Source organism: Aulonocara stuartgranti, assembly GCF_965226115.1.
Source record: "Aulonocara stuartgranti genome assembly, chromosome: 20".
NCBI lineage: Eukaryota > Metazoa > Chordata > Actinopteri > Cichliformes > Cichlidae > Aulonocara > Aulonocara stuartgranti.
The window spans coordinates 31,676,635-31,704,368 of NC_138956.1; the positions used below are offsets into that span (position 1 = coordinate 31,676,635).

A 27,734-nucleotide genomic window follows, 5' to 3' on the forward strand; every position below is an offset into this window, starting at 1 on the left:
GCCAGAAAAAAATAAGTGCATTGCAACTTTTGGTAGTTCTCAAGCAATAAGTAAGAGAAAAGTGATGCAGGAAAGAAGTTAGTTATTATTAATTTAAAAAACAAAACCTTAATTAAAATGTTTCTGTTCTTTCTCTCTTACTTTTATTATTTTTGGTAAACTCTGTATTATCTTAGAGGTATTTGTAAGATTTTGCTAAACAGGGTAAGTATGTAAACAGAGGTCCAGATGTAAAGAGAGTGGGAACTCTTGGGGGTAGCATTAGAGGGGAAAAAAAAAACGTAGGAAAGGTGGGGGAGGGAGGGGAATTTATTTGGGTGCGGTCCACATAGCCTAAAGCAAATTTGTACAAGAGTAACAATGGGTTGACTAGGGAGCAAGGAGAAGAAGGCTTATGTCTTCAGTAGTCTACATCTCACAACACAAACAGCTCAGGGCAGCAGCCTTTGTCCCTCCTGAAGAACGTCTTTTCATTCTCTTCCTCTTTTGGCAACTCTGCCACAATACAGGTGTTGGTCCTGCTCTGACAGGTTTGGCTTGCACTGTTTGCTGTTAGGATGTCAGTGATTTACAGGAGAGAAAAGTGACCAAATGGAAGACGATTGTCCTCAGTACCCTGAGAGATAATGCAAGATAGCAGAGAGGATGAACCCATCTTCATCTGTGATAACATCTGAGCCCGTGCTCTGTGCTGAAACAATGCTCTATATCCTCCTGCTATTAACAAATCCTCTGCATATTTCATATTATAGCTCACTAAACACGATGTGAAGTTTAATAAGACCCCTTTATTTTCTTATTTTGGGAGCGTAAAATGCTGAATGACAGTGCAAGTGGTCTAATGATCAGGTCAAGACAATAGGTGTAGGTGTGACCTCAATTACAGGCCATCCCATACCCTCAAGCTGACAAAGGGACTAAACATGCAAGTAGAATAGCTCATATGTGGGTGCGAAGAAGACAACAAAAGCTTAAATAAAAGCTTTAGCAGCTTTAACACCTTTTGCTTGTTAGTTTATTTTTGCTGCACTCGATACGGAAAAAGGAGAAAGTTTACAGAGATTTGTAGAACCAGAAGATGGCAGTTTTGTTTCAAGTTTACCGTGTAAGATATTGAAAGGTATTTGTATAAAAGAGGCAAAATGAAACGACAAAGTTTGCGATTTCTTTTGTATAATTTCACACACGAAAAAAATCCCAGCAAATCCAAGGGTGGATTAAAAAAAAATCTCTGACGGTCAATTGGCAATAATTATTTAATGCTTCCCAGGCAGAACTCCTTAATGGGATTTTCCTGGGGCACCAACACAAATGGAGAGATGTAAGTAAAATGTGAATGTTATCAAGCTCTCCCACCTCTTTGCTATCTGACCCCCTCTTCCCAGACCCCCTTACATTCTTTGTCCTTTGTCATTGCTCTTATCAGGACCACTCTATCATTCTTTCAAAATGGTAGTGGCGCTGAAACCGCTTGCAAATGTAAGTATGTCTTTGTTTAGGGCCGGGCAGTGGCCCGCCTCCCAGCTCCCTCCTGGGTGTTGTCTGATTGACGGCTCTCCACTGGGTGAGTGACAGGCGGCGTTGGTTAGACAGTGACGGCCAGTGTGACAGCTGGCGCTGCTGCTGGTATCTCCATGCATCGGGCCCCGGTAGGTGGGTGCTGGACCCCCAGGATCCCTCAGCTAGAGGCCTGGCCAGTTTGCCGTGAGCTCAGTCAGATCAGTTCCCCGGTGTGCTTGTTGTTGCAGATCAGCTTGTTAGCTGGCTGCAGACTTTTTCTTCACCACAGCTGAAAATTTCTTCCACACATGTGCAACAGAAAAAAAACAGGACGGTGACATCAAAGTTAGATGAAGGGTGAGAAGATGAGAAATTTACAAACATGCATATTGTTAAAAACAGTCCCTATTTTGCATTTTTATAAGCAGAATAAACAACTGATAAATGGATTCTGACACAATGTAACGGTTAACAAAAAGAGCATTTATTTAGCGGCTTTACTGTATCATGTTAAAATACTTGAGTAAGCACTTTTCTCTGGGTGTGTATCTTAAAGTAGTTTATATACTGATTATGAATGCTAAATACTGGGATTTAAAGTACAATCTTGTCTTTTTACCTTTGTAATTACTAATATTTGTTATCTCACATCATCCTCCAGTTTCCCTGTAGATATGTAGAGTTAAACAATAAGGATGACATCTCAAAGTTATATTATAGGCAGCATCAGTGCAACAGTGGCCAAGATGGACTGCATGCACACAATGTGTTCTCCTTTATTTACTGCGTAACAAAAGTTTCAACAGTATTGTTACCTCAGAGCTATGCAGAAATTCTCTCCAGTTGAGCAAACTGAAGTTCACACATCTATTATTTTCTTTCTATGGTCAAACAGAGAGCAGCTAATGAGGTTATTGGGCATCTGTGACGTGACATCTACATTTTGGCCTATTTGTGAAACAATGGTAACAAGGAAGCCAAAGACATTGGGCTCTGTGTTTTTCAACTCAAAATAACAAAGCCAAGCAGCCGCTGGTGGGAGTCTGCGCTCTCATGGAAATGAGCAACCGAACCAACAATGTAGCGCCTAATCTCTTCAGAGAGAGGAATCAGTTACACAGCAGTATGCACCCCTCAATGCTTTTCATTAGAGTCAGCGTGCTATTGAAACAGTCGCTCCACCCCCTGACTCACACACATACATGCGCACAAACACAACCCTCGTGTGTAGCCACAGGCCTTACTCATACATGCACCAGATACAAGGTAGCCCCCCGACAACAGGAGGGTTGAAATAAGTGGGGCAGAGGGAGGTATGGGGGTGCGAGGCCTCAAAGCATCGGATTAAAGTTAATGTGCCCTCCCTGGGTTATAATCTCTTCAGAGGGGGACTTTGTTTGAGGGGCTTGAGGGCAGTAAGATAAGTATCTATTACAGAAACTCCCTCTTATCCCCCCCGCAACATCCCCGCTTCAAAAATGAAGCACAAAAACACTTGCCTCTGTTCCCCTCTGTGTTGTCTGATATCCAAGAACCAAAAGCAAGTGCTGCCCTTTTCAGCTAATCAGGTATTAAGGTCTAAAGCCGTATGGCGAGTTAGCAGGGCCCATATTTACTCCATCTGTAGCCCACCAAGTCATGTAAGTTGAAGTAAGATCAAAGGCAGCTTAAAGAAAAACCGGGGTTATTGTATAGAAAGAGAAAAAGCAATATTACAAGCCAGGGAAGCCGCGGTGTGAACGGCCAAGTCGATTTCAATGTCGCAAATAAGTAGACGCTCAACAATGTTGATGGAAGAAAATTCAAAGACACGCACCTTCATATAAAAGGCAGTTTAATTACAAAATATCTTCATTATATAAATAATGTGCAAAAATGTAACTGAGGCTAGAATTAGATTAAAAATAAATGACACAAAATGAGAATCTTTGCCAACAACATAAAAGTAATGAATATGTCACTTTTAAAGCATTAAAAGCAGCTGGCAAAATCTTTAGAACACAATGTAACAACGCATTTAAAAAAAAAAGTTACCAGGCATTTTGATAAACAGCTGGTGAGCAAATCAAGTACAATCAGCAAACACCACTTTTTGTTTCCCTAACAATCCTTCATCGAGTAACAGAGTCACTTCATCTGTGCTCAGAGTTATTTTACCACCAAACTAAGAAAAACTGCCTCACATCAGATACACAGTTATTCTAACCTGAGAGTAACCAGCAGGGGCACAGCAGAGATATAGGCTTGCAAAAATGCTAATACTGCTTTGCACTAAATCTCAAGATCTAAAAAGAAAAAAATAATAGTTTTGTATGTTTAGCCCAGTTACTACAAATTAGAAGCACAGCTGCCAAATATTATGCAAACAGGCAAATGCTTATTCATTTACTCAAGAAACTAATCTTCAGTGCTGTCTGAAAAGTCATTTGTAAGAAACCTGCTTTAGACAGCTTAGACACAACAAATATTTATCCTTGTTTTGATTGCATTATCTCATTACTGGGTGAATTTTCCAGCTGCTCATTTATAAAGTCGTGTTATAGACTCTGTATTTGAGTGTGAGCTGGTGGAGGAGGAGGAGCGCGAGAAAAAGAGGGAAGGTTTAGTATTTTATTTTTGTTGAAAGGAGGGCAATGAGCAAAGTTTTTTTTTAAAGAAGCAGAGTGAAATGAAATGGTTAAATGCTAAATTTAGTGTTTTTGTGAATTATATTTGCAGTGAGGCACTGTTCTGTACATTCCCTTAAGAGTGTTAAGTTTTAAATAATACTTTTACCACATAATTAACGTTAGCTGCTGTCAAGGACTGAAGGAAATCAGTTTAACTGCAATGTTCAGCTTAAGTTATGGTGCATTTAAAGGACCGAAACATACAAAAGACATTAAATGATCCTTTTAAGGGCCAAGTCTGGTAACTTTTATTTGTATATATGGAAATGAGAAGTATTATCGCTCAACTTAAAGTCAGACTTTTTTTTTCTGTGCCAGAATGCTCAGCCGTTGCTTAAAAACCTACCAACTACAGATCAGTGTGGTGTATTATTTATCGTTAAAACTGTAGTTTATTTTAATCCCTAAATTCTTACTAAGCCAGCCGATGTACGACTAAAAATACTCTCCAATAATACAAAGTTTTGATTCGGTGGTCACTCTTAAAAATGTGCATTCTTGAGCAATTTTTTAAAAGTTAGAGATCTGAAAACCACTGAAAGGCTGAACAAGTATAGAGAGGGAGACTAAGACGTTATCATTTTTGGTCTTTTCATTGAATTTGTAAACAATAAAACAAGAAAAATAGAGAAAATCACTAGCTTGACCATCAGCTTAAGGAAAACTTGTAAGGCATGTGTCACTTTAAGTAACACTGAAGAACATTGATCAACAAAATTAAAAATTCAAAAAAATATTTAAACAAGCTGTGAGGAAAAATATGGATTATATGCATGAACAAGTATACCTGGTTTCTCTAATTTTGTTTAGGTGGCAAACATTTGATTGGATCTGTAAGCACAGGTGTGAATCCTGTGTGTGTGTGTGTGTGTGTGTGTGCATATAATAAATATACACATTAATACTTGGTACATGTGTGTAAATATGAATGCCTGAAAGGGCAAAGTGAGTGACAGAGTGAGTGTGGGAACAGCGTCAGAACAGGGTTGACCCTGGAGTTTGTTTTCCCTCAGCGGGAGAATTTTCTGGGTCTAAAAGCAGGAAGTGCGAGCTGATGTGACGCTGTCCTCTCCTCCTCTATCGGAGCCAGCTCCTCTGCTGACCCCCACTTCTTCTTGGAGTGAAACAACGATGCCAACTTCCTGTTCTTGTTCCGCTCCCTGGCCTGAGTTACTTGAAACTCTGAAAGCATAAGAAACAAAATTCATTAATGAGTGAAAGAACCACAGTGTTCTATACAGTGTCCGATGTTACACTAATAGTAGCTGATACATAGTAACAATGCAGGTGAAACTTTGTAGTGAAACCAAGGTTTGATGATTTCTGAGTCAATCAAATCCTTTTTTTTTATTGCCATTAATGGGCACAAACTGTAGAGAGGTGTTTCAGGACGGGACATGGCATAAAAAAAAAACTTCAACATTTGGGAAAACAGTCCTCTCCTCTGTCTTGTCGAGTTTAGATCAGGAAATAAACACCAATGTGGTGTAGCTTAGCTTATCATAAACACAGAACACTGCTGTTCCCTCCTACACCAGATAGTTATGCAAAACTACAGTAACTGTCTACTTCACAGTTGGTGTGCAGACAGAGTGACATTCCTCTGTTCAAAAACAGAAGCGGATAAAGTAAATCTGCATATTTCTATGGATGTCTTCCAACAGCCTTTTCAAATTTGAATTTGGGTCCAAGTTTAAGTTCCGCTGTCCAGAAATTCCTTATTTAATCCTTCATCCTTCAGTGCACATTGCTTGCAGGGGGTTAGACGGTTAGGTACGTTTTTGAGTCCAAAACATCACAGATTTACTAATCAATAAAACCTGATCACTTCCTCTGTATTGAATACTGTCTTCAGTGTAGCTGCACTACAAGCCTGGATGAGGAGCAAGTGTTGTTTTTCCTTTTGGCAAAAGGAAAATGACTCAGGATGGGGTTACTGAATGTCACAGAGGAGTGACAGGGGATTCATAGTTTCTATTAGTGTCAGTGTCCATAAATATGCAGTTACATCAATTGTTATTTAAAAGAAATGAAACCGGTTGTGTTACTACAGTTAGTAGAATAAATTCGAATATAGTAAAAATATATAAATATTATTAAAGAAAAGTGATATGCAAGTATTTAGATAGGCAGGCTTACATAATTTCTATGTTTTCCAAAATGTTGAGCTATTCCTAAAAAAATATTTTTACTTATTTATTATTTATTTATTTATTTCAACTTAAAGTGTGGTTAGAGCTGCTTAAATCAAACACAGTCCCAGTGACTTGTGATAAACCAAGGATTCCTTTTCAAAACCAAATGTTTAAAAAACTGCTTATGTGTGGACGAGGAGTTAAGTGTCAAATGTGTGAACTAATTTGTTTTACTTCATGCGTTCAGTGTGTATTGCTGTAAGAAAAGAACATGGACGTCAGCATATACGGCTGTATTTTCAGATTTTCCTTTGTACTGCCATGTGCCGTGTTTGTTTGTCTAATAACTATCCCTCCTAGGCTGCTGATTGGCCGACACTTCTATACTTCTAGAGTTATATCACCACCTGTTGCTTTTTGTGTTTTCTTCTGGATGTAAATATTTTTTTGAAACACTCCTATTGTGAACAGGAAAGTTTCTTTAAAAGGATATTTTAAAGAATTCATCCCCCACCTTGATTTTTAACATGCATCCTGCAGCATCCTGCAGCGGCAAACTCTTGCTATGCAGGGTGTCTCTGAAGAAATTATGATCACTGTTTGTAATGGTAAAGCTGCTGTGATGGGCTGATACAGACACACACTGCTGTGTGAAACGATCAACCCCAACCTGACTGGCATTCCCTGTTTACAGATGTGGGTATTAGAGGGCCGACGCACTGCAGTTGTTGCTCTGCACAAAGCAGAAAACATCTAAGCAGACTACATATCTCAGGCAAGTCTGATATGTAGGAATGTAATGAAGCTGAATATCTATTTATTATTATTGATTCTATTTTGTGCAGCTGATATTGTTGATTTTATATTAAAATGTTGAAGTTAGATGACACAGTTGGCAAAATAGCACCGAGTGGACGGGGGATTTAATTCTCATGCGTTACACTGTTTGTATTGTTCCGTTTTACTTGATCACCAGTGTCTGAAAAGAAAAACATAAGACTGAGAATAACGCACATATTCCCCTATATCTTTTTCACCCCATGCACATTTGTGTGGATGAGCCTGAAGTGTATTAATCCTATTTTCAAAGGAGCTAATTCCAAATAAAGAATTTAAACAAAATACAAAACCACAGCAGGGAAGGTCATCAAATAGTTTTAGCAGCAAAACTAGAAGAATCATTCACTCACGTAGCTCACAGTCTTCATCTGGACCTTCTGCTTCTTTGATGTTAAGATAATGGCAGGCAAGATGACCACTGTAGTCCCGCAAGTTTTCTTTAGCCCCTGGTAAGACAAAAAATAAATGACTGAAAGCAGAGACTAAGCAGCAGATAAGCCTAAGCAGATACTTCACTGACATCTTACACCAAAAGCTTTAAGGAATGACACATAATCTAAAGGTAAACAAATCTACCTACATGAGGTAACCAGCTGTTACTCTTTAAATTACTTGCAAGATTCTTTTTCAGTGGCGAAAACTTGCAAAGCATTTTTTGTGGCACCAGTAGGTTAAACAAAACCACTTTTTACCGTATGTCCCTACGAGCAGGTCAAGAATGTGCCGATGTCCATGTAACGCTGCGATGTGTAAAGGTGTGTATCCCTGCAGAGCAAAAATAAGTGTAAAACAAAATGAAAACATGCAAGTACATGTGTATTCTGAAGGTAATTTCTTGGTGAGGCCGCTTGGTATGCAAACACGCCAAAAACAGTCACTCAACCAACACATAAAAAGAGTTTCGAGTTTACATTTTGACTTTGTGTGGAGTTGAGGGGAATAACTTTGGCAAAGTGCTGGAAGGTTGCTGAAAGTACCTACCCCCTAGAGTTTCCCAGGCCCAAGGACAGCCAATGAAAACAGCATGGAAAAGAATATACAAATTAGCAAAGGTTATGGAAACACCAGATAATGATAAAAACATAATTGCATGTAATTCTCTGAAAATTGCATAGTTGTAGAGTTGTGCATGCTGGCACATTGACGCACTGTTTTGGGAAACAATTAAAATGACATGACATGATTTATTAGCGGAGTAGACCCGCAGCAGCCCCGCAACACGTGCTCCTGTAATACATTTGTACAGCTGGATCTTCACAGAGATCTTTTAGGAGCATTACATCACAGCAGAAGAGGCCAGCAGCGAGGCGGTTGTTCTTTCAAGACAAATCATTTACTGTACATTACCCATCCGTGCCCGGGAAAAGCCTGGTTACTCACGTGCTGCAAGAAAGAAGAACGCCATGAAGAAAACAATGACTGCGATTTTACACTAAAGCATAACTGAAATAAAATTTACAAGGGCACTGCTGTGGTTTCAGTACACCCACGATGGAGACACTGCTTATAAAAACAGCTGTAATTTATTCTTTGTCTCTGGTGGTAAGCCTAGAGCCTGAACTTTTAAGCATTCAGGCTAAACTAGCCAAACAGCCATTCATTAAAGTGCAATTTATAGTTCTCTGGGCAATATTGTTGCTTGCATTTATACTTGTAGATCTGCATTAGTCTCCCATAATACGTCTTCTACCTTTTACATTATCATCAAAGAAGTATGTATATACTAATATAGTACTTAAATGTTTTGGACCGATGAATCAAATGACAGGGTTTCATGCTTTTCTGTGCATACGAGTGCTCCAACTGTGACTTGGATAATGTTAAATATAAATAGGACTTCTACATTAGTGGATAGTATAAGACATGGATACTGGGAAGTGAATGTTAGAATATGTAGGGATTCTTTTTATTTGGATACATTTTTTAGAACTTAAATACATAATGTGAAGCATGAAATCGTTAAGAGTGCCCTTTTAAACTTATTGTCTAAAGTTAAGGGGAAAAAAAATGCACTCACTGATTTAATGTTGACATCGCCACTGGCATTAACCACGAGTGTGGCCATTTCCTCATTGCCATGTTTGGCAGCCCAGTGCAGAGCTGTCTGTTTGGAATAGGGAAACATTTGTTAGTCCTAAAAATATGATCAGATAATATTTGGCATTATTACAAGTGGTCCACAGTGAGCTGGGCTTCTTATTGGCTATCTGAGTTCAGAGGGCCAGCTGTGCACGGGGGAGGGCTGTGGAGAGATGGTAAGATGGAGGGATGGTTTCCTGCCATCTAACGAAGCCTAATTACAAAACAACACAGCCCTGTGCCCACAGTTGGGGGGCCCAGCCGCCTGTCACCAGGGGGAAGATTGATGATGTTAGTGTGACCCGCAGAGGGGAGACCCACCCAGACATCACCGCACTACTGTCAGCACACGTCAAGGAGGAAAACAAGAGCTCCCATGATAGAAGTCTGAGAGATACACGGAGAGGTCCTCAAGCAAAAATATGTTCATAGGTGTGAAAATAATACGCATGTGTACACGCAGCACATGCAAATCACATCCACCTGTCTGACTAGAACTGTGATCTCCTCTGTTTTTCCTACACTTTAAGCTGCATAATTATGGGCTATCAACAGGTGAGAGCAGCGTAGGTGCAGATGTCAGCTAAGTAACCACATCCATCCCTTCAGCAGTTTGACCCTTAACAGAGCAAATCAAACAGTAACCATTTCAGAATTACATGTTAACTGCGGACAGATGAAAACCCTGTAACCTCTTTACTTCGGTTAACTGAACAGCTTCACAGGGGATCAAATAAAATGAAAAAAACTCTTTTATCGTGATGATTTTATGAGTTTAACTGGTCGAACGATCTCACTACTACTATTCACTGCTACAACATAACATAAAAAATACTGACGTTATTTGATAAAAACGTGTGGCTGTGAAAAATCAGCAATGATTTTTTTCTTTCTCTCAAATTAGAAGCACACTGCATTATATAAATTACCATTACAACTACCAGTACACTTCCGTTACAAAGCTAAATATCTCTGTTTTCTTTAAAATAAATACTTGACAGTCTTTGAATGCCTCAGATCTTTAAAAAACTTGCAGCTGTTTAAAAATGTGTATAATATATATACCTTTATGTGTAATATGTATAAAAATTCAATCTTTTGGACAAATTAAGTGGATATATTAGCATTTTGTCCTTTTTTCTGTCATACCCCATTAGTAATAAATCCTCATTATGTTCATTTTCACACTAAATATTTCAAAAATTTTATATCAGTCAAATTTGTCAGCATTAATATGCGTATTGTGTAACTTGTGTCATTTCCACCAATCTGTATGGGAAACAGAATCTTCTGTACCCACGAGACTAGTAAAAAACGGTCTTATTAATGCTGTCAACACCTTTTTTTAATGTAGTAGATGTTTAGAAATGTTGGGACCAGATAAAGTTTCTCAGAGGATTGGATGGTCAACCTGTGACTTAAATATCAAGAGAAACTGACACTACCAGTGCTTAAAATTTTGTCCAGAACTCCTAATGCTCATAGCAAAACAAGTTGGTTCAACAGCTGGCAACAGAAAAATCTATCTTATCCACTGAAGGCAAAGAGGAAGCCATATGTAGCTCCATCTCTCTGCGTCGCTCGTCTGCGAGACAGATTGTGATAGATGCTGTCTGGCTGGAGTATCTCCATCTCTTTTGTCTGTCCCCTGTCACAGCTTAAGACAGATTGGCCAAGGGGCTCTTTGACAGGCGGCTCAGCGGGTTTCTCAGTGGGCAGGAGTGATGGACGAGGCTGAACAGGATGCTGCGTCTTTCCCTCCTGCACCTCTCGTTTCTGTTCCTGCACACTGAGGTAACCCCCCACCTGTCTGCTCACTCAGGGATGGCTCTGTCCCCACCACGTGCTCTCCAGTGAGGGAAGTGGTGGCTAAAGAGGACATCGACAGGGGACACAAAGGCCTTGTGTGCCTGACACTTCCCTGGATGTGGAGGAAGATAGAGAGGAGTGATGGGCTAATGATGTACTTACAAACTGTGTGGCAGGGGAAGTCCATCACGGCAGAAACGGAGGCCCACGTAATGAGGAGAACAGGAAGAGAGAAAGGCCATTAGACTCTGGGGTGAGAAGTGCTGCATTCAGGTGAGATGACCTGTGTTAAGCCTTCACTTTTAGGTCACTGTTTGAAGAGCATATCTATAAATCCACCTTATCCTCACAAACATTTTGTCAGAACAGGAAACACTTAAGTCCTCCCAACACTGAAGGGTAATCCCTTCAGTGCTGCTCAAACGTGTGATTTGCAGCTTGCTATGTGGTACACTCGGCTAAACCTCTGTTAAGTAAAATCAAGCCAGCAAAAGATCAAATATAATTCCCAGTGTTAAAGACGCCAGCAGTCGTGTGACTTTTTGATTGTCGGTATCACTGTGCATTATCTCTGGAAATGCTTCTACCACTGCAGAGCAGGGAAAGGCTGAAGGCTAAAGAGGAACATCAAAGAGGCCTGAGGGGGAATTAGCACCTTCCCAGGGACACAACCAGCATTGTTCTACAATTAATCCCAGCCTCCTCTATTACTTTCAGATTATCTTTAAGTGGGTGAACTCTTTGTGGGGCATTAAGACTCTCCTTAATCCCCCCCTCCCTCCCCATCTCCCTAAACTTCAATGGCGGCCGTGCTATCTTGTCCGGGTAGAGATGGCAAAGGCTTAAGGCTACTCTTAGAAGGTGGTCTGCCATGGCCACAGGACGGTGTGAGAACTGTGACACAGGGGAGGGACAACAAACAGGAGCTCAAAATCTCTTAAGCGCACAGGGAGACAAATAAAAGGATTTGGGTTGTCAGGGGGGCACAGGAGCTAAAAAGCTATCTTTCATAATCCTTTTGATAGTGGACCTTTGAAATGCGTGATCTGGATGTTTTAACACAGAGTTCTCAGAATACTATTAAGGGGAAAAAATTGCAGCAGGATGAGCTTGTAAACGTTACGAAAGCGAAAGACAAATCTGAGTACAAGTCATTGCAGATGCATTGAGAATTTTCCCAAAGGGCATTGGAAATGAACTTCGAATTTCTACAGGATGCAGATGGAAGTATGATGTGTGAAACTTACACCCTGGAAAAGGTGGGCACGGTCACAGCCAGGGGCCATCGTGTGTCAAAAAGAGAACGCGAGAAGCAACAGGTCAGAAATAGTCATTGAACGATAAACAACAATGAACACAAAGTAGATATAATACTGCAACATGCTACGTATAGGGTGTCAAATACTCACTGAAGTGAAATCCTGGTATCACCACCCCACCAAAAATAGAACAAGAACACAAGTATTAGTGAAAACAAATATTAATTATTATTCCAGCCATTTGAAACGGTTAGATATGTTTTCTTTTTGTTTACTCATCTTTTTTTCAGTCATCATTTATTTATGTCTTTAATACTAGAATAACCATTGAATTCTGACATGGACAGAAACACAAGCAAGGAAGCAATCAGATTTTATCCTTACTCAAGTACTTCCTGGAACTACAGAACCAGCAGCGTTTTAAAGCCCCTTTTGCTCACTGCTGTCATTTTCCAGCAGGTGTGGACTGTGAAGATTAAAAAGACGAGACCAAGAATAGCTTTTTAAAAACCCCTGATGCTGTTGTCTGTATTAATGCTGTGTGACTAATTGTTTCAGTAAACATAATAAATAAATAAATAGACTGTGTAAAGTAAGTTACAAGTTACTGTGTAAGTACCAAAGGGGAGACAAATTTCCTCTAAAGCTCTTGCACTGTGATGACCAACCGTTAGTTGGAACATGAATCAGGTCGTCAGGGTGTGGATTGTGTTGCTATGTCAGGAGACTCTTTAAGTACCACTAAAGTCTGTCTTCTTTGCATAAGCCCAACAACTACCAACTGAATTGTCCCTTCAGAGTAGAAATTCTGCCCTGCTGCACTTTTTCAAAAGCACAACTTTGCAGCACCGCATACCTCTTTGCAACTGATTTTACCTAGCAACAGCCAGCAACCTCAGCAAAACTGTAATGAAATATAAATTTTTTCAGATCAACGGGTGTTCACTGACCCACCGCTAAGCCTAATATTTATTTTAATTATAGTTTAATAATGAGTAATCGGTGTTATCTGCTTCAGTAAGAACAAATCATTTAAGTTTATTACATCTCTTGTACCCTTTTTGACAAATGTCGACACTAAATATATATGTAAAAGATTACATAATACAGAATTTCTACCATAATCTGTCACGTTTTTAGGGTGTGATGGGATGCATCATACCTTCGTGGTGCACTTGGTTTGTATCAATGGTTAGTTGTTTGGCAATTACCACCATATTCCAAGATTTCCATGTAAAACTGATCTTCTTTCCATGTTGCATTGTGAGAAGATACATTTTATTACTTCACCTGTCGTAATTTAGCAGGTTAATTAACATTTGTATCTTTGTTTATACTTTTGATTGTAAGAAGTATTCTTAACTTATCAGAGACCTTTTTTTCATGGGTTTCTTCATGGAATACCTTCTTAACAAGTTGACAGTCTAGCGAGGCCTCATTAAAATTTACCTTGTGCCCACTTTGTTATATTATATCTGTCCTTCGCCAGCGTTACCCAATTCCAAAACAGTTTTCAATAATAGTTTTACCATTTTTTCCTTTTCTAAATAAGTCTGGAAAAGGAGTTATGTGTTTAAAGTGAAACTTTCTGATTGTTTGGCTGTTTGTGTTTTTTGCCCCATCAAATCCAGTGATAATAGTAAAATGTCCAATTTGTACTAAACTGGATTTATCCTTTAAGCACTGAGGCAGAGGGCAGCACTACCTTCTTGTTTGCCAGTGCGCGGTCCTGTCTGAGCAGCTGAGAGAGGTCAGGGACTCGAGCACCGGCAGCAGAATAGATCCACTCCTTCTCTAAAGGATCCAGCTAGGACACACACACACAAACACACACATCCTGTTATGGGCTCTTTTGATAGTGCTGAGGCCACAAACCTCTAATCCATTTCCTACATGCTACTAGTCACAGCCAGCTGACACATTGTGGGAGACGCCCATGATGAAGCTGGTTTCAACGGTTTGGATTTTAACGTCTGCTGTTTGTTTAGTGAAACCACAGGGAGAGTGAATGTGTATTTACAAGGCCAAATCCATGATTGACACATGTTAATGAGACAAAAAGGAAACTTCAGCGGCTCTACTCCTGAAATGGTTCACTTATATCTCTTCATCAATAATAAAGCAATAGAAAAAAGAGCTAGAAGCACTTACAGCGACAGAAGCAGAGCCCACACTGCCTGTACCCTCCTCGTCTTGCTCCGACTCAGACTGAAACACAAAGTCAGAAGAGTGTTACTCAGAGGTGACAAAAAGCTGAGCTCTGATAAAAGTTAACTACTGTTTCAGTCATAACACTCCCACAACATGATTTGAGATCACAGGACACACACTTTTTCACACACTGGTCACACTGCTGTGATGTTTTCCAGCCGGCGAGATGTGACCAAAGGGTGTGAGACAGATAGATAGGTAATGAGACAGCGAGACAGAGGTGACGCATTCACACATAAGGGGTAATGAATAACAATCCAATTAACAATTAACCCAAAAAACAACTCGCCTGCAGTCAGGCCATATGTTTTTGTCACCATATTAGTGTAAAGAGGTCAAGAAGAGAACTTCTTAAATAATGAAAGCGGTGTATAAAAGTGTCATAGTGGTTGATTTATGTGTGAGAGAATTGCAAATTGTTCTCAGCTCACACAGAGACATCATGTTAGAACACTCGGCCCTTTCATGTCTGTGGCACAAACTGCACATGTCACTCTGCCGAACACGAAAAGTGGAGGGATGATATTTATCCAGCCTACTCCACTCTGGCACACATGCGTTTTTAGCTATTTTTGCTGGCGACCAGTAATAACAGACAGAGAAAACAAAATACCATTGTTGGGTATGTATTCAAGGGAAAGACAGAAGAGGATGAAAGAATCTTGAATTTTCATCTCACCTTTAAAATTATTCTCAAGCGGTCCTAAAAGTGACCATTTGTCCAAAATCTAAATATTTATTGAAGTGCCACAGTTAAACAGGCCACTGAGTCAACAGACACTGAGGATGTACTTAAAGACAGAAATGCTTTGAGCTAAAACTTCCCATTATTACATGGTTACAGTGGGATGTTTAGCAGGTAATTGTTAGTTCTCCATCTTAGCATATCAGTATTCTTCAAAGAATTCCTGAAGTTATTGTTACATAAATATCTTCACATAGTTGAGTAAAGATATTTCACTTAAAACAAATGTGCCTCCACAAATGTTAACCTCATCATGGGAGTAAGAGGAAAAAGCCAACTGATTAGCAAAATTAGCTGGAGTGTGAAAGCAAAGCTGCTAATTTACCAGCCAGTCTGCATTCTTACCCTCACCTATTGCCACAAGCTGAGGGTAGTGACCCAAATAATATGCAAGCAGAAAAAATGAGCTTCCTTCGAAGAGTGTCCGGGCTTTCGCTTAAAAACAGGGTGAGGAACCAATCATGGCAAAGCTACTACACCAGCCAGATGAATGGATGGATGGATGAACAGGCTTGCAAGGCTTTTAAAACTCATCAACTTTTATAATCTCACTGTAAACCCAAACGTTGAAAGTACTTAAATAAACTAAGTAATGTAAACATATTTTTACATTAGTTCGAGTACCTCAAAAAAGCTTAATTCATCTAACACTTTCTTTTATTTGAGTTAATTCAACTTATTATTTTGAATCAACTTCAACTATTTTGGATATTAGATACCTAAATATAATTTAATTTTACTAAATTATTTAAATTATATGGCAGACATCTTACTCCTGGGGTTAATTTGATCCCAAACATACATGTTTAGTCGGTATATCAGCTGGGTTGATTGAGATTGATTTAGAATGTCCTTTTATCGGTTGCTCACAGGTTGTTGCACTAACATTATACACAAAGTTTAACAATATTTATCTTTTTTTTGCTTTTATTTCTTTCTTTAAATATTTCATAGAAATTTTATAATATGTAAAAAAAACAAAAACAATTTGACTTAAAAATAATGAATTTATTGAGGCATTTATCTGCAAGCTTTAAAAACAGTCAACAGACCTTTTTACTTAGATTTTTATTTTCTAAAATAGACTTCACTAGTGAGGTCATTTCCTGTCAAGTATAGGGGTCCATCCACTTGTCTGCAGTTGTTTGATTGGAAGACTCATTGAAAAGCAAGGAACACTGGCTGTAAGTGGCTCTGTATTAGTCACTGTTGACCTTTAACAGCATTGTTTGTATCACAGTACGTACTTGAATTTTCTTTAGATTTCTCTCTTTTCTAAAGCATTTTAGTGAAATGTCAGCAAATCTATTCTTTGTAGTGGCAGCTAGCTAACAGCTAATAAGCTAACCTAGCCACTTCACTAATTTAGCTGACTGAGTTTGCTACGGCAGCTGAGACAAACTGCTATTGTATACAGACATTACGACAAAGTCTTTCAAATTTAAGGGGATGAAGCTCATAAAGATTTCAGAACTGATAAAAAAGGGCAGGAGTATTTGTTAGGTAAGTGATGTGAGCTGTTTAAAAAAAAAAAAAAGACAAATTAACCTTTAGCGATATGACCATGTGGAAATGGCTGAGCTTTTTGAGAGGAAGATGTTGCTGAACCTCAGCCTTTTGAAAGTGAGAATTATTGTTTTTTTTTCTTTTTCAACAATGTCTAATATTTCTACAAACTAAATATGCTAGCCACACCACTAAATGTGTTCTCACTGCAGCATACATGCTGGCAGGCAAAATTTGGGGCATCTCTTGGATACTCCAAGATACCTCCATACAGGTATCTCTTACACTAGTATGGAGGAACTTGAACAAATAGCACTGTATGGAGAAGAGCCACAACTATCACTTCTTCATAGTTCAATTAATTTTAAACTAAGTAGTTCTCCTGTATTGCACTCCCCCCCCCCCCCCCCCAATGCATGTGTACTCAGAGGTCCAACCTTCAAAGGAGTTCAAACAGAGTTTTGGTAAACCTAAAAAGTGACTCTGTTGTGCTTCCTTTTAAGTTTTGTCAACTTATTCACATGGGAGACATAAATGAAAACTTTAAGTTCTAGTTCCCAAAAGGTTGATTCTGTTTATCTGGACGTAGCGTTTTTGGTGTGAGAAACATTTCGTCACTCATCAAAATGACTTCTTCAGTCTCAGCTGACTGCAGGTTTCCCCAATCTTATAAACAGCACATTACACAAAAACTAAAACTTGACTGAAACTAGCACCTAGCACCATTGAAAGAAACAATGGGCTGTGAGTCAGTTCCTTCATCATTAATATGCAAATTCTCATGACCATTGATCAACAACTACTGATCAAGGCCCATTGATCAAAGCAAATTGATCACTGATTAAGTTCTACTTACTAAATATTTCTGAATTTAATTATTATGACTTTTTTTAAACTTTTGTCAGAATATGCATATCAAATGTAGTCAAAATATTGTTGTTCTCATAATGTTCTGATAAGCTTCAACTTTTAAGTTCATAAACTTAAAAAGACTTACAACTATACAAGTTCTAATTTGTTCAGGTTTACAGTGCTGAACATAAGAATCGAGAATGATTTCAAGACTACATTCATGTCTAAATCTAAAAATGTATATTTCTTTTTAGAAATTATATTTTATTAATTTCTATCCAAACGTTTGTGCCAATTGTTCTGATAGATGTAAGCTGTTTCACATTCAATTTTGACTATTTCTGGAGAATCAACATTTTCCACAGCTGTTCTTTCTCACATGAACCACACAGCAGGGAATGTCTTCACACACATTTGCACTACTAAAAAATACTCCTTTAAGTTTAGATGAGGGAGGTGCATTGACACATTATTACCAGCAACTTGGCATCTCACAGATTTTGTACCGGAGATCTGATGGGTTAAAGAGAAGCTAATATCAAATGTGACTGCTTCAACATTTGCATACCTCAGTCAGGTGGCATCTAGAAAAGCTCAGGGCTGCAGTGCAATTTGTGAATATGAGTTTACAGGTATGTCAGTCTGGATCATTGTCGTACAATGACCATACCATTCATAGTGTGACTAACATTTTCGCCACTCTCTGAAGAATAAACTAATGGAAAGTACCATTTCTAAATAACTTTATCAATTTATTTTTATTTAACTCTCCAACGCACATGCCAGCACTGATAAATCACCTTTTTCAGTTGTGCTCTAGTTGTAATCCGTTGTGACCAACATGAGTTTAGCAGATCTGCCCTATGGAGAACCACATGACACACTAAAACCTCTTGATGTGGAGCCACTCCTGCCTTAGCGCTTCTCGAGAAGCGGGCCAAATTTCGACAGGTCTGAGAAGATTATAAGGCAGCACAGACATTTGGGCAATGTCTGTGGGAAGAAAATCAGATTGGACATCAACTTTACACCCAGCAACTTTGTGGCGCAACACCATGTTGTTAATTCTTTTAGTGGATAAGACAACAAAGTGATGATGGTTTCCTCCCAAATACTTCTGGGAACTGTGATAATCTAAATATCTTTTTCTTTTCTAATCCAAGAACCAAATATCACAGTTGGCAGATGGTCTCTGTAACATGAAACAACTGTCAACACTTTAAAAGGTGTACTTATATCAAAGGTTGTAGTGGCTACCACCATAAATAAACACCATAAGGCTCATTCTGTTTGTCTAGACGGAGCGTCCAGCATCAACTTTCTAGGATTTCCTTACCTGGATTACCTGGATGATTGAGCATGCATCAAGACACCTTAAATAAACACACCTAATCTGCTTCAAGTCCTACATTAACACACTCGCACATCAACACATTTCATCTACGTGTCGTGCAGGTCATCGAGGAAAGTCCCTGGGATGAATCCCCATGTCTAATGATCTTCAACATGTTGCTGCTTACCATGATAAGAGGGCTTAGTTTAAATGCAGATTCTCCCCCGACTGGTTCTCCTCCCTCTCACATTTAACATGTGGTTACAAATCTAGTTAATTTACTTGGCACCACCTGGTGGGTGAAAGGAGTCAGTGTTCCCCATTTCCCCTGTAGTCTTTCCCCTCCTCTGACAAAGTACAGTGGAAGAAGCTAAATGTTGAGAATGAACCTGCAGTGAATGTCCTTCTGAAAGGCCTGCAGCTTTTATCAAAAGGACGTTACATTTATTTTAAGATCTTCAGATACAAAGGGTTTCCAATTAACCAGATACCTAAAACTGTCTAAAACAACTAATGCACAGACATAAGCCTCTCCAGCAGTATTAGTGCCAGTCTAAACTCTTTTTCACAGAATTAAAGACTCTGGTTTCTACCTGGATTAAAATTCTTGTTATAAAATTCAAATGATCACAAAAGAATCTTTTCATTTTCTATTTTGAATTCTTCACTGCCAGCAATTCTCTTACAGGCTGGATTCATGCATGTGTTGTTTACATAGCACAGGTTCAATATTAACCATAAACGGGCAACTTTTTGATATTACAACTGAAGCGATCATACAAGGTGTTTTTTTAAAAGAAATGCAGACTTGTAAACATGCCCAGCTTTTTAAAATGAGTTTCTGGCATTTATTTTTATTTTCTTTTTACACTGCATCTCAGTTTTCCTGCAAACGTGACCGTCCAGCACACACTTCTCTGCTAGTGAGTGGGTTTGCATTTTGCAGGTGTGTGAAAGGCACCGATGGTACTATTCTGTGCCAGGAAATACCAGAATAAACACTGCCTCTAAGTTAAACAAACTGTCACCTTTGACCCAGAATCTCTGTCCAGCTCATCCTCTGCGTTGCTTTGCTCTGGGGCTTCATGGATCTGGATGGCAGGAGGTGGCCGTGGAGAGTGGTGCACAGGGTCTGCACCTTTTCGCTGGTCCTACAGGAGCACAGATACAGTGTCTGATAAACTTTGTGTGATCCTAATTTGTGAGCTGAGTGTTTACAGGCCAAACATTCAGCTGTGTCGAGTGTTGGTTAACAGCCAGAATTAGCATTTTGCTTGCTTTTTAGCGTCCTTCACCATCTGGTGTGGGCAGATAATGTTTACTTCAGTACCTGCTCAGACTAATCATGTGTGAAAATACTAAAAGCAGCATAGCATAAATGTAATTTTATTGCATGAACAATATGGTTGGATGATGACTATGAGGTTACGGAGTATAATGTTTGTTGACAGTTGGTTGTATGTATTAAACAACGATGCCCTTTATGCAAAGACAGAAGGCCTTGGACATTGCTTATTCTTAGATTTGCCAAAACAAAACAGCTTTTTATTCTCTCACACAGCGGCTCTGTCAGTAAATGCTGACACTTGCTAAGATTAGAGGGGCGAAAAAACCCGAAGCATTCGAACAGCAACGCCCTTGTTTAGAAAAGTGTGTCACTAACATAAAGAGTAGCCACAGAGTACTGAGGCGAGAAATAAATTTGGCGATTTACACTTTAGCACCCAGTGTTGTAGCTTAACCACACCCTGTCTGTCCCACAGTTTTTCTGGCTTTCACAATGAGTAAAGAATAGTGAGCTGATTTCAAATTCACCTCTGCTGTGGCGTCAGCCTCTCCACATGACATTGGCACATCTTGTTCCTCCTTCTCATGATGAGTAGATGTCGGGGCATCTGTCACTTCCCACTGCACTGAGGTTGTTGTTGTTCTCGCTGGACTCAGATGTCTCTGTCGGTCTCCATCTGGCCTAAGATGCTTGGCCTCTCGCTCTTGCACCAAGTTCCTGTATTTCTTCTTGAGGATAAGATATTTCTCACCCTGTAAAAGACATTGAAACGGTACAACATCCATGTTAAATAAAGCAGGAAACAGTACTACCACACAGTCAGGTGAATTTTAGAAGCACTTGCTGTAGCTTCTAACTAAGAACCATTAGATACATTAAAGTAATTTGTGCGTTAATCACACTCATCAGTACGTCTTTAATCATTTTGCTGGACCTCACATCTTTAATGCCCTTTGAACCCAATTATTAAACCTCAAAAGCTGAGTTAGCTTCTTTGAATTACAGCTGAGGTGATCATTCAGCTGCTTGATTAACTGATCTAATCTAATTCCTCAGTGTGAGGATTTGCTGCTGTTCTCTGTCAGTATTGAAAATCATTGGATTTTGGACAGTTAGGCAGCTAGAAGATAAACACTTAAAGATACTAACCCCAGACACCGTTTACTGCTGAAGCAGATTAATTTACAACAATCCTTAGCTACAGCCTTACTATTTAAATAAATCTTGTTGGAATATTAAAGAATTTTTTGTAGCATCAACTAAAAAAACTTTGTCCAGGTTACATGAATCTAAGCACTGTAAAGTCTGCAGATTGGATCATATATTATGTAGGTTAGTAAAGTATATGATGCCAAGATTCTGATGGGAAAATCAATAGTACTCTCACATCTATCTACAGCTGGCATCATTAGACGAAAAGTCCATAATAATTTCTTAGCAGGCCATTGTAGTGGTAAAATCACCAGCACAAATTACCATCATGAAATGCATGGCACTTAATTTCAGAAAGAGCAACAAGTCCATCAACAAATGATGTTGACACAAAATATGCTTGTTCAGTGGCAACTAAAAGTTACTCATATATCGATAGCAATTAGCAATAGCAACAGAAAGCTTAGCAGTGCTAACATAAGGCAGCATTAGCCTTTATCGTGTGTTGGACCCATTGTTTTTAACAGCTGTGCTGTGAGGTAAAGAAGGCCTGAGGAAACCAGCCAGGCTGATGAAACAGGATTTTAAAATGTCACGATGACAATGCTTCTGAATTAATTAAAAAATATTTGCTGGGTACTTAATTAACATAAAAGGAGCACAAACAGGAAATCATACACCTAACTTTGCATTTCAACCTACTATTATTATTAATACTTTATCAAGGTACTGCAATTTGTGCTTTACAGTTCATTCATTCCTTCATTACTTTAAATTCTAAAGATATTATCAAAATATGCACATAATGTTTCTGTCCATCCAAAATATGAAAAAAAAATATATATATGCACATTATTTACAATCACGGTGGCCTAGGTGGTCACCTTTTGACCTCTCAAAGCAAAACTCATTTAACAATTAGTGATTTTATACTACAGTGAGAAATGAGGACTGAATGATATAGATTTATAGACATATTATAAAAAATTTTAAATAAATAAACAAACATTTGATTACTGGCTATCTTTAGGACCACTACACATTGTTGTGCACAGTTGTTGGCTTATTCTTTGTTTAAAAAAATATATCAGAAGACGTGTGAGAAATATGGATCAAGAAAAGAAGGGGGCCCACAGAGGCTGTTATGTATAGGACCAGGAGTTATGAGACACATGCCTGTCTCTTAGCATGCTGTGATTCAAGTGATCTGAGAGGATGTAACATGCCAGCACTTCTTCCAATTTTCAGGATTTATAAAGTTTAACTGTTGTGAAGATTTTGGTCAAACCGTTTTTTGGATTGTTGTTTTTTGTTTTTTCAGAACAGATCCGGTCAGTACTGTACTATAAATATTTGTGTAGTTTAGAACAGACTGGGGGAGCTGCAGGAGGAGGGCTCATCTAGATTAGATCTAGTGCAGCTTTAAGTACAAAGTTAAACCCAGGACTAAATTAGTTTCTTTACAAAAAATTACAACCGTGCTCCATCAAAAGGCATGAAACTCCACAGTAAGCCATTAAATAACCTTTTACATCTAGTCTGTTTAAATCTGATAAACATAAATGTAAAAACGACACATTGCTGGTTTACAGGGATTAGCATTTTGTATCTGCATTTGCCAAAAGAAACTGTTAGAGCACCAAAATTTGTTTTTAAACGTCTTCTTTTGCACATTTACACAGGTTTGATATTTTGTCATTTACTGAACTTTAAAGCTGCTGATAGGTGTTTCTTTTTAAAGAGTGATCAGCGAGCTAAGTCTCCAGACCTCCCTCTGTATCCTCACATTTATCACACAGATAAGCGTGCTGTTCATTTCAAACTGTTTCTTCAAGAAAGAAACATCAAATCTATAACTCAGATGAGTTTACTCTGTTTATTCTTGCAGGAATTTTTAGTCTACATATGAGAACGCTTCATGGAAATAGTGTCTAGAAACACAAACTGCAGCTGTGTCCCCTGGGGGAAACCAGTGGGTACAAACGGTTCTACAAAACACAAAGATTGAACAGATTGGACAACCCCTTGTTCAGTCACGATGGTTCCGCTGAGCCTTTCACAGCATGGCCTCTGTGTAAGACGTATGACTGGAAAATCAATGAGAGAATAACTTTTCCCAGAAAAGGTAAAAATATTTGAGTAGTTTACTTACATTCTCAGACTTCACCACAGCGATTCGGTCAATGATTAGCTTGAATTCCTCTCGGTATTTGGCTGCAAAAGAAAAAATATTTGAGTTCAAAAACAGGAAACTAAATATAGTTTCTAATGTTTTTTTTAAAACATGAGTGCTTCCAATACTCAAAAAGTCAAATAAGGCTGGAAAAAAGGACACAAAACACTGTTATAGTGATGTGGATGCTGGACTAAGACAATAAGAAGAATGCGTTTTGCGTACATAGACCTTAAGATACCCAAGGATGCACAATAGATAATATTTATTAAACAGCACAATAACGGAGCTGAATATATTTCTAGTGTTTATACTAGATGTGTTGTTTGTGAGTCTGCCGGTAAAGCTGTTGGGTTCTGTTACTTTATCTGAAGTAACAAGACAAATGAGGTTTGGATGAGAACACTACTGGCAGAGCAGATGTTTTACAATCTTCAGTTTAAAGAAAGAGAAAATACGTTCCCCTCCAGCCAAATATGTAAACAGAATTTAACTTATCCCTTAGGCTAAAAACTCGAGTCACTTGAAAACCTACAGTGAATCTTTCCTGTGAGAACCAAACAAAGTGACGAGCTGATCAGATAAAGCTTCCTGCCCTTTGTTTACACCAGTGAGCAGATATCAGGCTTGTGCAGAAAGTGTGATTAAAAGCTAACACTAATCATCAGGCAGCCAGGACGGCTTCGCAAACATAAACCTTTCCAGACGTAGGTATTCCATTCACGCCAAGGTGTTTATGTGAGTATGCGGCTCGGGACAATTGGAGCGTTTCCTTTTCCTCATGTGGACGGAAAGAACATTTGTAGGGAGACAGTTGCAAAGTTCGCATTCGCAACAACAGGAAATCCAAAGGAAGTGGCCACTTACATCTGCCTAAACAAAAGAATTCCTTGCATGGCACAGTGGGTAATATCGTGTATGTGCTAGTTACTTGTTAGCCAGAGGTCTGCAAAAAAACAAGCAACCCACGCACAAACTCACTTTCATGTACCCCCCTCCCCTCAAACACTGCTACACTTTTACCAGCTGCCCCAGATTTGTTGTCTGATTTAAAAAAAAACGCACAAAAACGCCCCCATTAGAGGTCTACATCCAGTCATGCATGTGGACTTAATTATGATTAAAACACTATCGCCACAATTACACGAGGAAAAGCTGCAACCGCATGCCACGACAGACTTTAAATGTGTGGGAAGCACTTTTCTAATTGGACAGCGATGTCAGATGGCAGAGCATCAAAGCAGCTCTCTAAACCTCTGTCAACAACTGCAGTGCTGATGCAGCATCTGGACAGTGCATGCTGGCAACTGCAATACAAGGTCACTCTGGATAATCATTTGAGAAGGTTAAAATATGTTTGCATTTCCAGGCAGTCACAAAAGTAAAATCACTGCTGAACAGGGACTAGATACAGCATTACAAGCTCATTGTTTGCCTTCGTGAGACGTGCTCTTACTCGCAGCTGTTAGTTTAGCAGGCACACCTACACAAAAGAGATGTGCTGCACAGCTTTTGAAAAGATAAAATAAAAACAAATAATCCTCCTGTTAGAGAAAAGAGAAAATGTATTCATAAACCTTAACGTGCTATTAAGTTGATACACCGTGCTGCAGCTTCATGTGGTCTGATATAACCACTAACTTCAAGTGGTTTCAAGTGACACCTTTAACTGTGTTTCTGTCACCAAACCAGTTTGATGTGCACGTTTAGTTCGGGTGCTGCCACTCTATGACACAGACGCCTGTTATTGTTTAGTTCATAACTCCCTGAGCTGTTAAATCTTTGCTTTATCTGTTTGCACAATACACAAAAACAGTATGAGATGTTGCTTCTGCTTTAAATACCTGCTGGTATGTATTTCAGTTAGTCACACCTACATAGAGTTCTGTTTCTTTTGTCTGTGACTTTTGTGTGCAGTCTAAAAATAATTAAGCCAATCATATTTGCCAAGAGATCTTCCAGAGGCCGCTTTAGCAAGCCATTCTCCAGAGACCCATATGTTAAAATGCCACAATTTACTGCTGAAATAAACATGTTTACAGTCTTGAACAAAAGTGGTATTGTTATTTATAGCTAATTTTCCTCTTCATGATCAAATCAAATCACTTTTATTGTCACATCACATGTGCAGGTACATTGGTACAGCACATGTGAGTGAAATTCTTGTGTGCGAGCTTCACAAGCAACAGAGTTGTGCAGGACCCAAGGACTCCACTGTACAGGGAGTGAAATCTTCTATAATGCAGCCATATGATTCTAACAATAAGAAATCTGAAGAAAAGAATGAAAATCCATCTTTCCATTTTCTTTTCCTTCTGCTAGAGTTGACTGTTAATTATCTGTCTCTGCCCAGTGCTACCACACAGTCTATGGCAGCATGTTAATCAAGCCATTGTAAGGAACTGCTGGCCAATAAGTTCAAAGCTATGGGTATTTTGGGCGTGTCAACGAACACGAAGCTTAAAACCTGTAAGGTTTTGAAAGTGACTGCTTATGAATGTGCTTCTATGTAAAATTGTTTTTACGTAGTGATAATTACCTATGTAGCTATGCTGAGTGTAGTCAACCCTTTCAAAACTGCTCCAACTACGTCTTCATTCTCTATGGGTCATTGATGTCATTGGTTGAAGGTAACCCATGGCTGATAAAAATAGTTAGTTCATCCAGTCAATAAATATACCAATTAAATTATGGACCGATTATAGTCATAACCCACAGTCTACAAAACATGGATATGGATACAGGGTCTACAAAGGGAAGCCAATGCAGAAACAGATTTTTAATGGTCAGTAGGAGGTGGCTCATCTGGCAGCAAGTGCACTTAAGGACATGGAAAAAATAAGTATAATAAAGGGTTTGAGGCTTCATAACACGATTGCACTACACAGTGGATGACTTCATGCTGGTTATGTCCATCTTTATATATAGGCTATCACCAGACCAAATAAGGCAGTCAAAGCAAACCTTCTGTCTGCCAAAGGCATACGGTATATTTTAATGCTTAAAGGTGTAACTTTTTCAAATAATTTGTAGCTAAAATGTTACCCTTTCTCTCTATAGTTCCGATATCTTCTATGAAAGTGAGGTTATTTGTCAGAATGTTAGAATGTTGTTTTAGCTAAGAATATCTATGAATACATAGAGTTACACAACTTTACTCCCAAACACTTTTTTTTCTGCAGAAACCCAATAACAGAAGAATCGTGGTGTCAGCAGTGACTCAGGACATGATTGCATAAGCATCTGTAGTAGGTGGGTGGGTGGAGAAGAACAGGAGAAAAAGTCTCTATGGCAAATACACTGATCCTGGGCTCAAATGGTGCATAAAAGCCAAGTAATAATTAGTTATAACCACTGGTCGTTTTCATTTCTGAGGAGGAGCCACGGGGCCTTCTTGTGACACTGCATAGTGACATGTTTTGTTGATGGGGTGGCTCGGGTCCTCTGTTTGAGTTAGAAACGTGCCCGAGGGAGGAAATGACACAATTCCTGCTGAAACTCATTGGAGGGGCTTTTTAATGTAAACCAGATGTCTCCTTTCCAACTGAAAACAATGAAAACGACCCCAAAGCCGTTTGTTAAAGCAGACAAAGGGGATGTTGCGTGTTTAAAACACAAACAAACCAAAAGATAAATGTTAGTCTTACTATGAGGACTGTCATACTAACACGAGGTCAGTTGGTATTTTGCCATCCCGCTCTAATGATGCAGCACGACCTCATCTCATTTCATCTGCCCGGTTTTTTTCCGCCTAATATTTCCACGGAGTTAAATCCACGATACAACCTCTGGTTACTTACCACGTAACTGCAAGTCACTGTGCCCAATAAAAGGCTTAAATGTCCTCAGTATATCTGCATTTTTGACTCTGCCTGAGTCGCCCCCGGCCGAGTAGAAATAATCCAGCAGCGACTCTTCGCTCACATCACTCATCTCAGCTCAGTGTTTGGAGCGTCTCTTACCGGCCAGGATGGGTTTTTTCTTAAGCGAGTAATCTAGTCTTTTAGGGGGTTTTCACTCTGCCACGCCGCTCTCCTCCTGGCTAATTTGTTGTACTACATATCTAAAGTTCACTCCACCCAGGCGAGCTGACCGCTGCTGCGCCTCCTCCCCCCGTTAACCCTTTAAAGACACACGTCTTCATTTTCGTCCTCCGCGTTTTCTGTGCCAGCGGTGAAAAGGA

General features: G+C 39.1%; 1 protein-coding gene across 1 annotated transcript; it reads right to left on the bottom strand.

Moving 5' to 3' along the window:
* Positions 1 to 3,317: 3,317 nt before the first annotated feature.
* LOC309698024 (uncharacterized protein) lies at positions 3,318 to 27,734 on the bottom strand. The gene is made up of 14 exons (XM_082520297.1): positions 27,352 to 27,734; positions 23,531 to 23,592; positions 20,754 to 20,978; positions 19,967 to 20,089; positions 14,443 to 14,499; positions 13,997 to 14,098; positions 12,442 to 12,453; positions 12,156 to 12,274; positions 11,195 to 11,219; positions 9,162 to 9,248; positions 8,492 to 8,527; positions 7,837 to 7,909; positions 7,495 to 7,590; positions 3,318 to 5,351 (listed from the first exon to the last, which is right to left on the bottom strand). The coding sequence occupies exons 1-14, from the start codon at positions 27,482 to 27,484 to the stop codon at positions 5,179 to 5,181; spliced, it is 1,323 nt and encodes a 440-aa protein (XP_082376423.1). The 5' UTR covers positions 27,485 to 27,734; the 3' UTR covers positions 3,318 to 5,178.

Bases quoted from the DNA above. Each gene is read 5' to 3' on its own strand.
- LOC309698024 (XM_082520297.1), bottom strand. From the start codon at position 27,484: ATGAGTGATGTGAGCGAAGAGTCGCTGCTGGATTATTTCTACTCGGCC. The intron at 8,528-9,161 runs GTGAGTGCATTT...TCTTTCTTGCAG, and splicing joins GCGATGTCAACATTAAATCA to CACGTGAGTAACCAGGCTTT. The intron at 7,591-7,836 runs GTAAAAAGTGGT...TTGTCTTACCAG, and splicing joins CCTGCTCGTAGGGACATACG to GGGCTAAAGAAAACTTGCGG.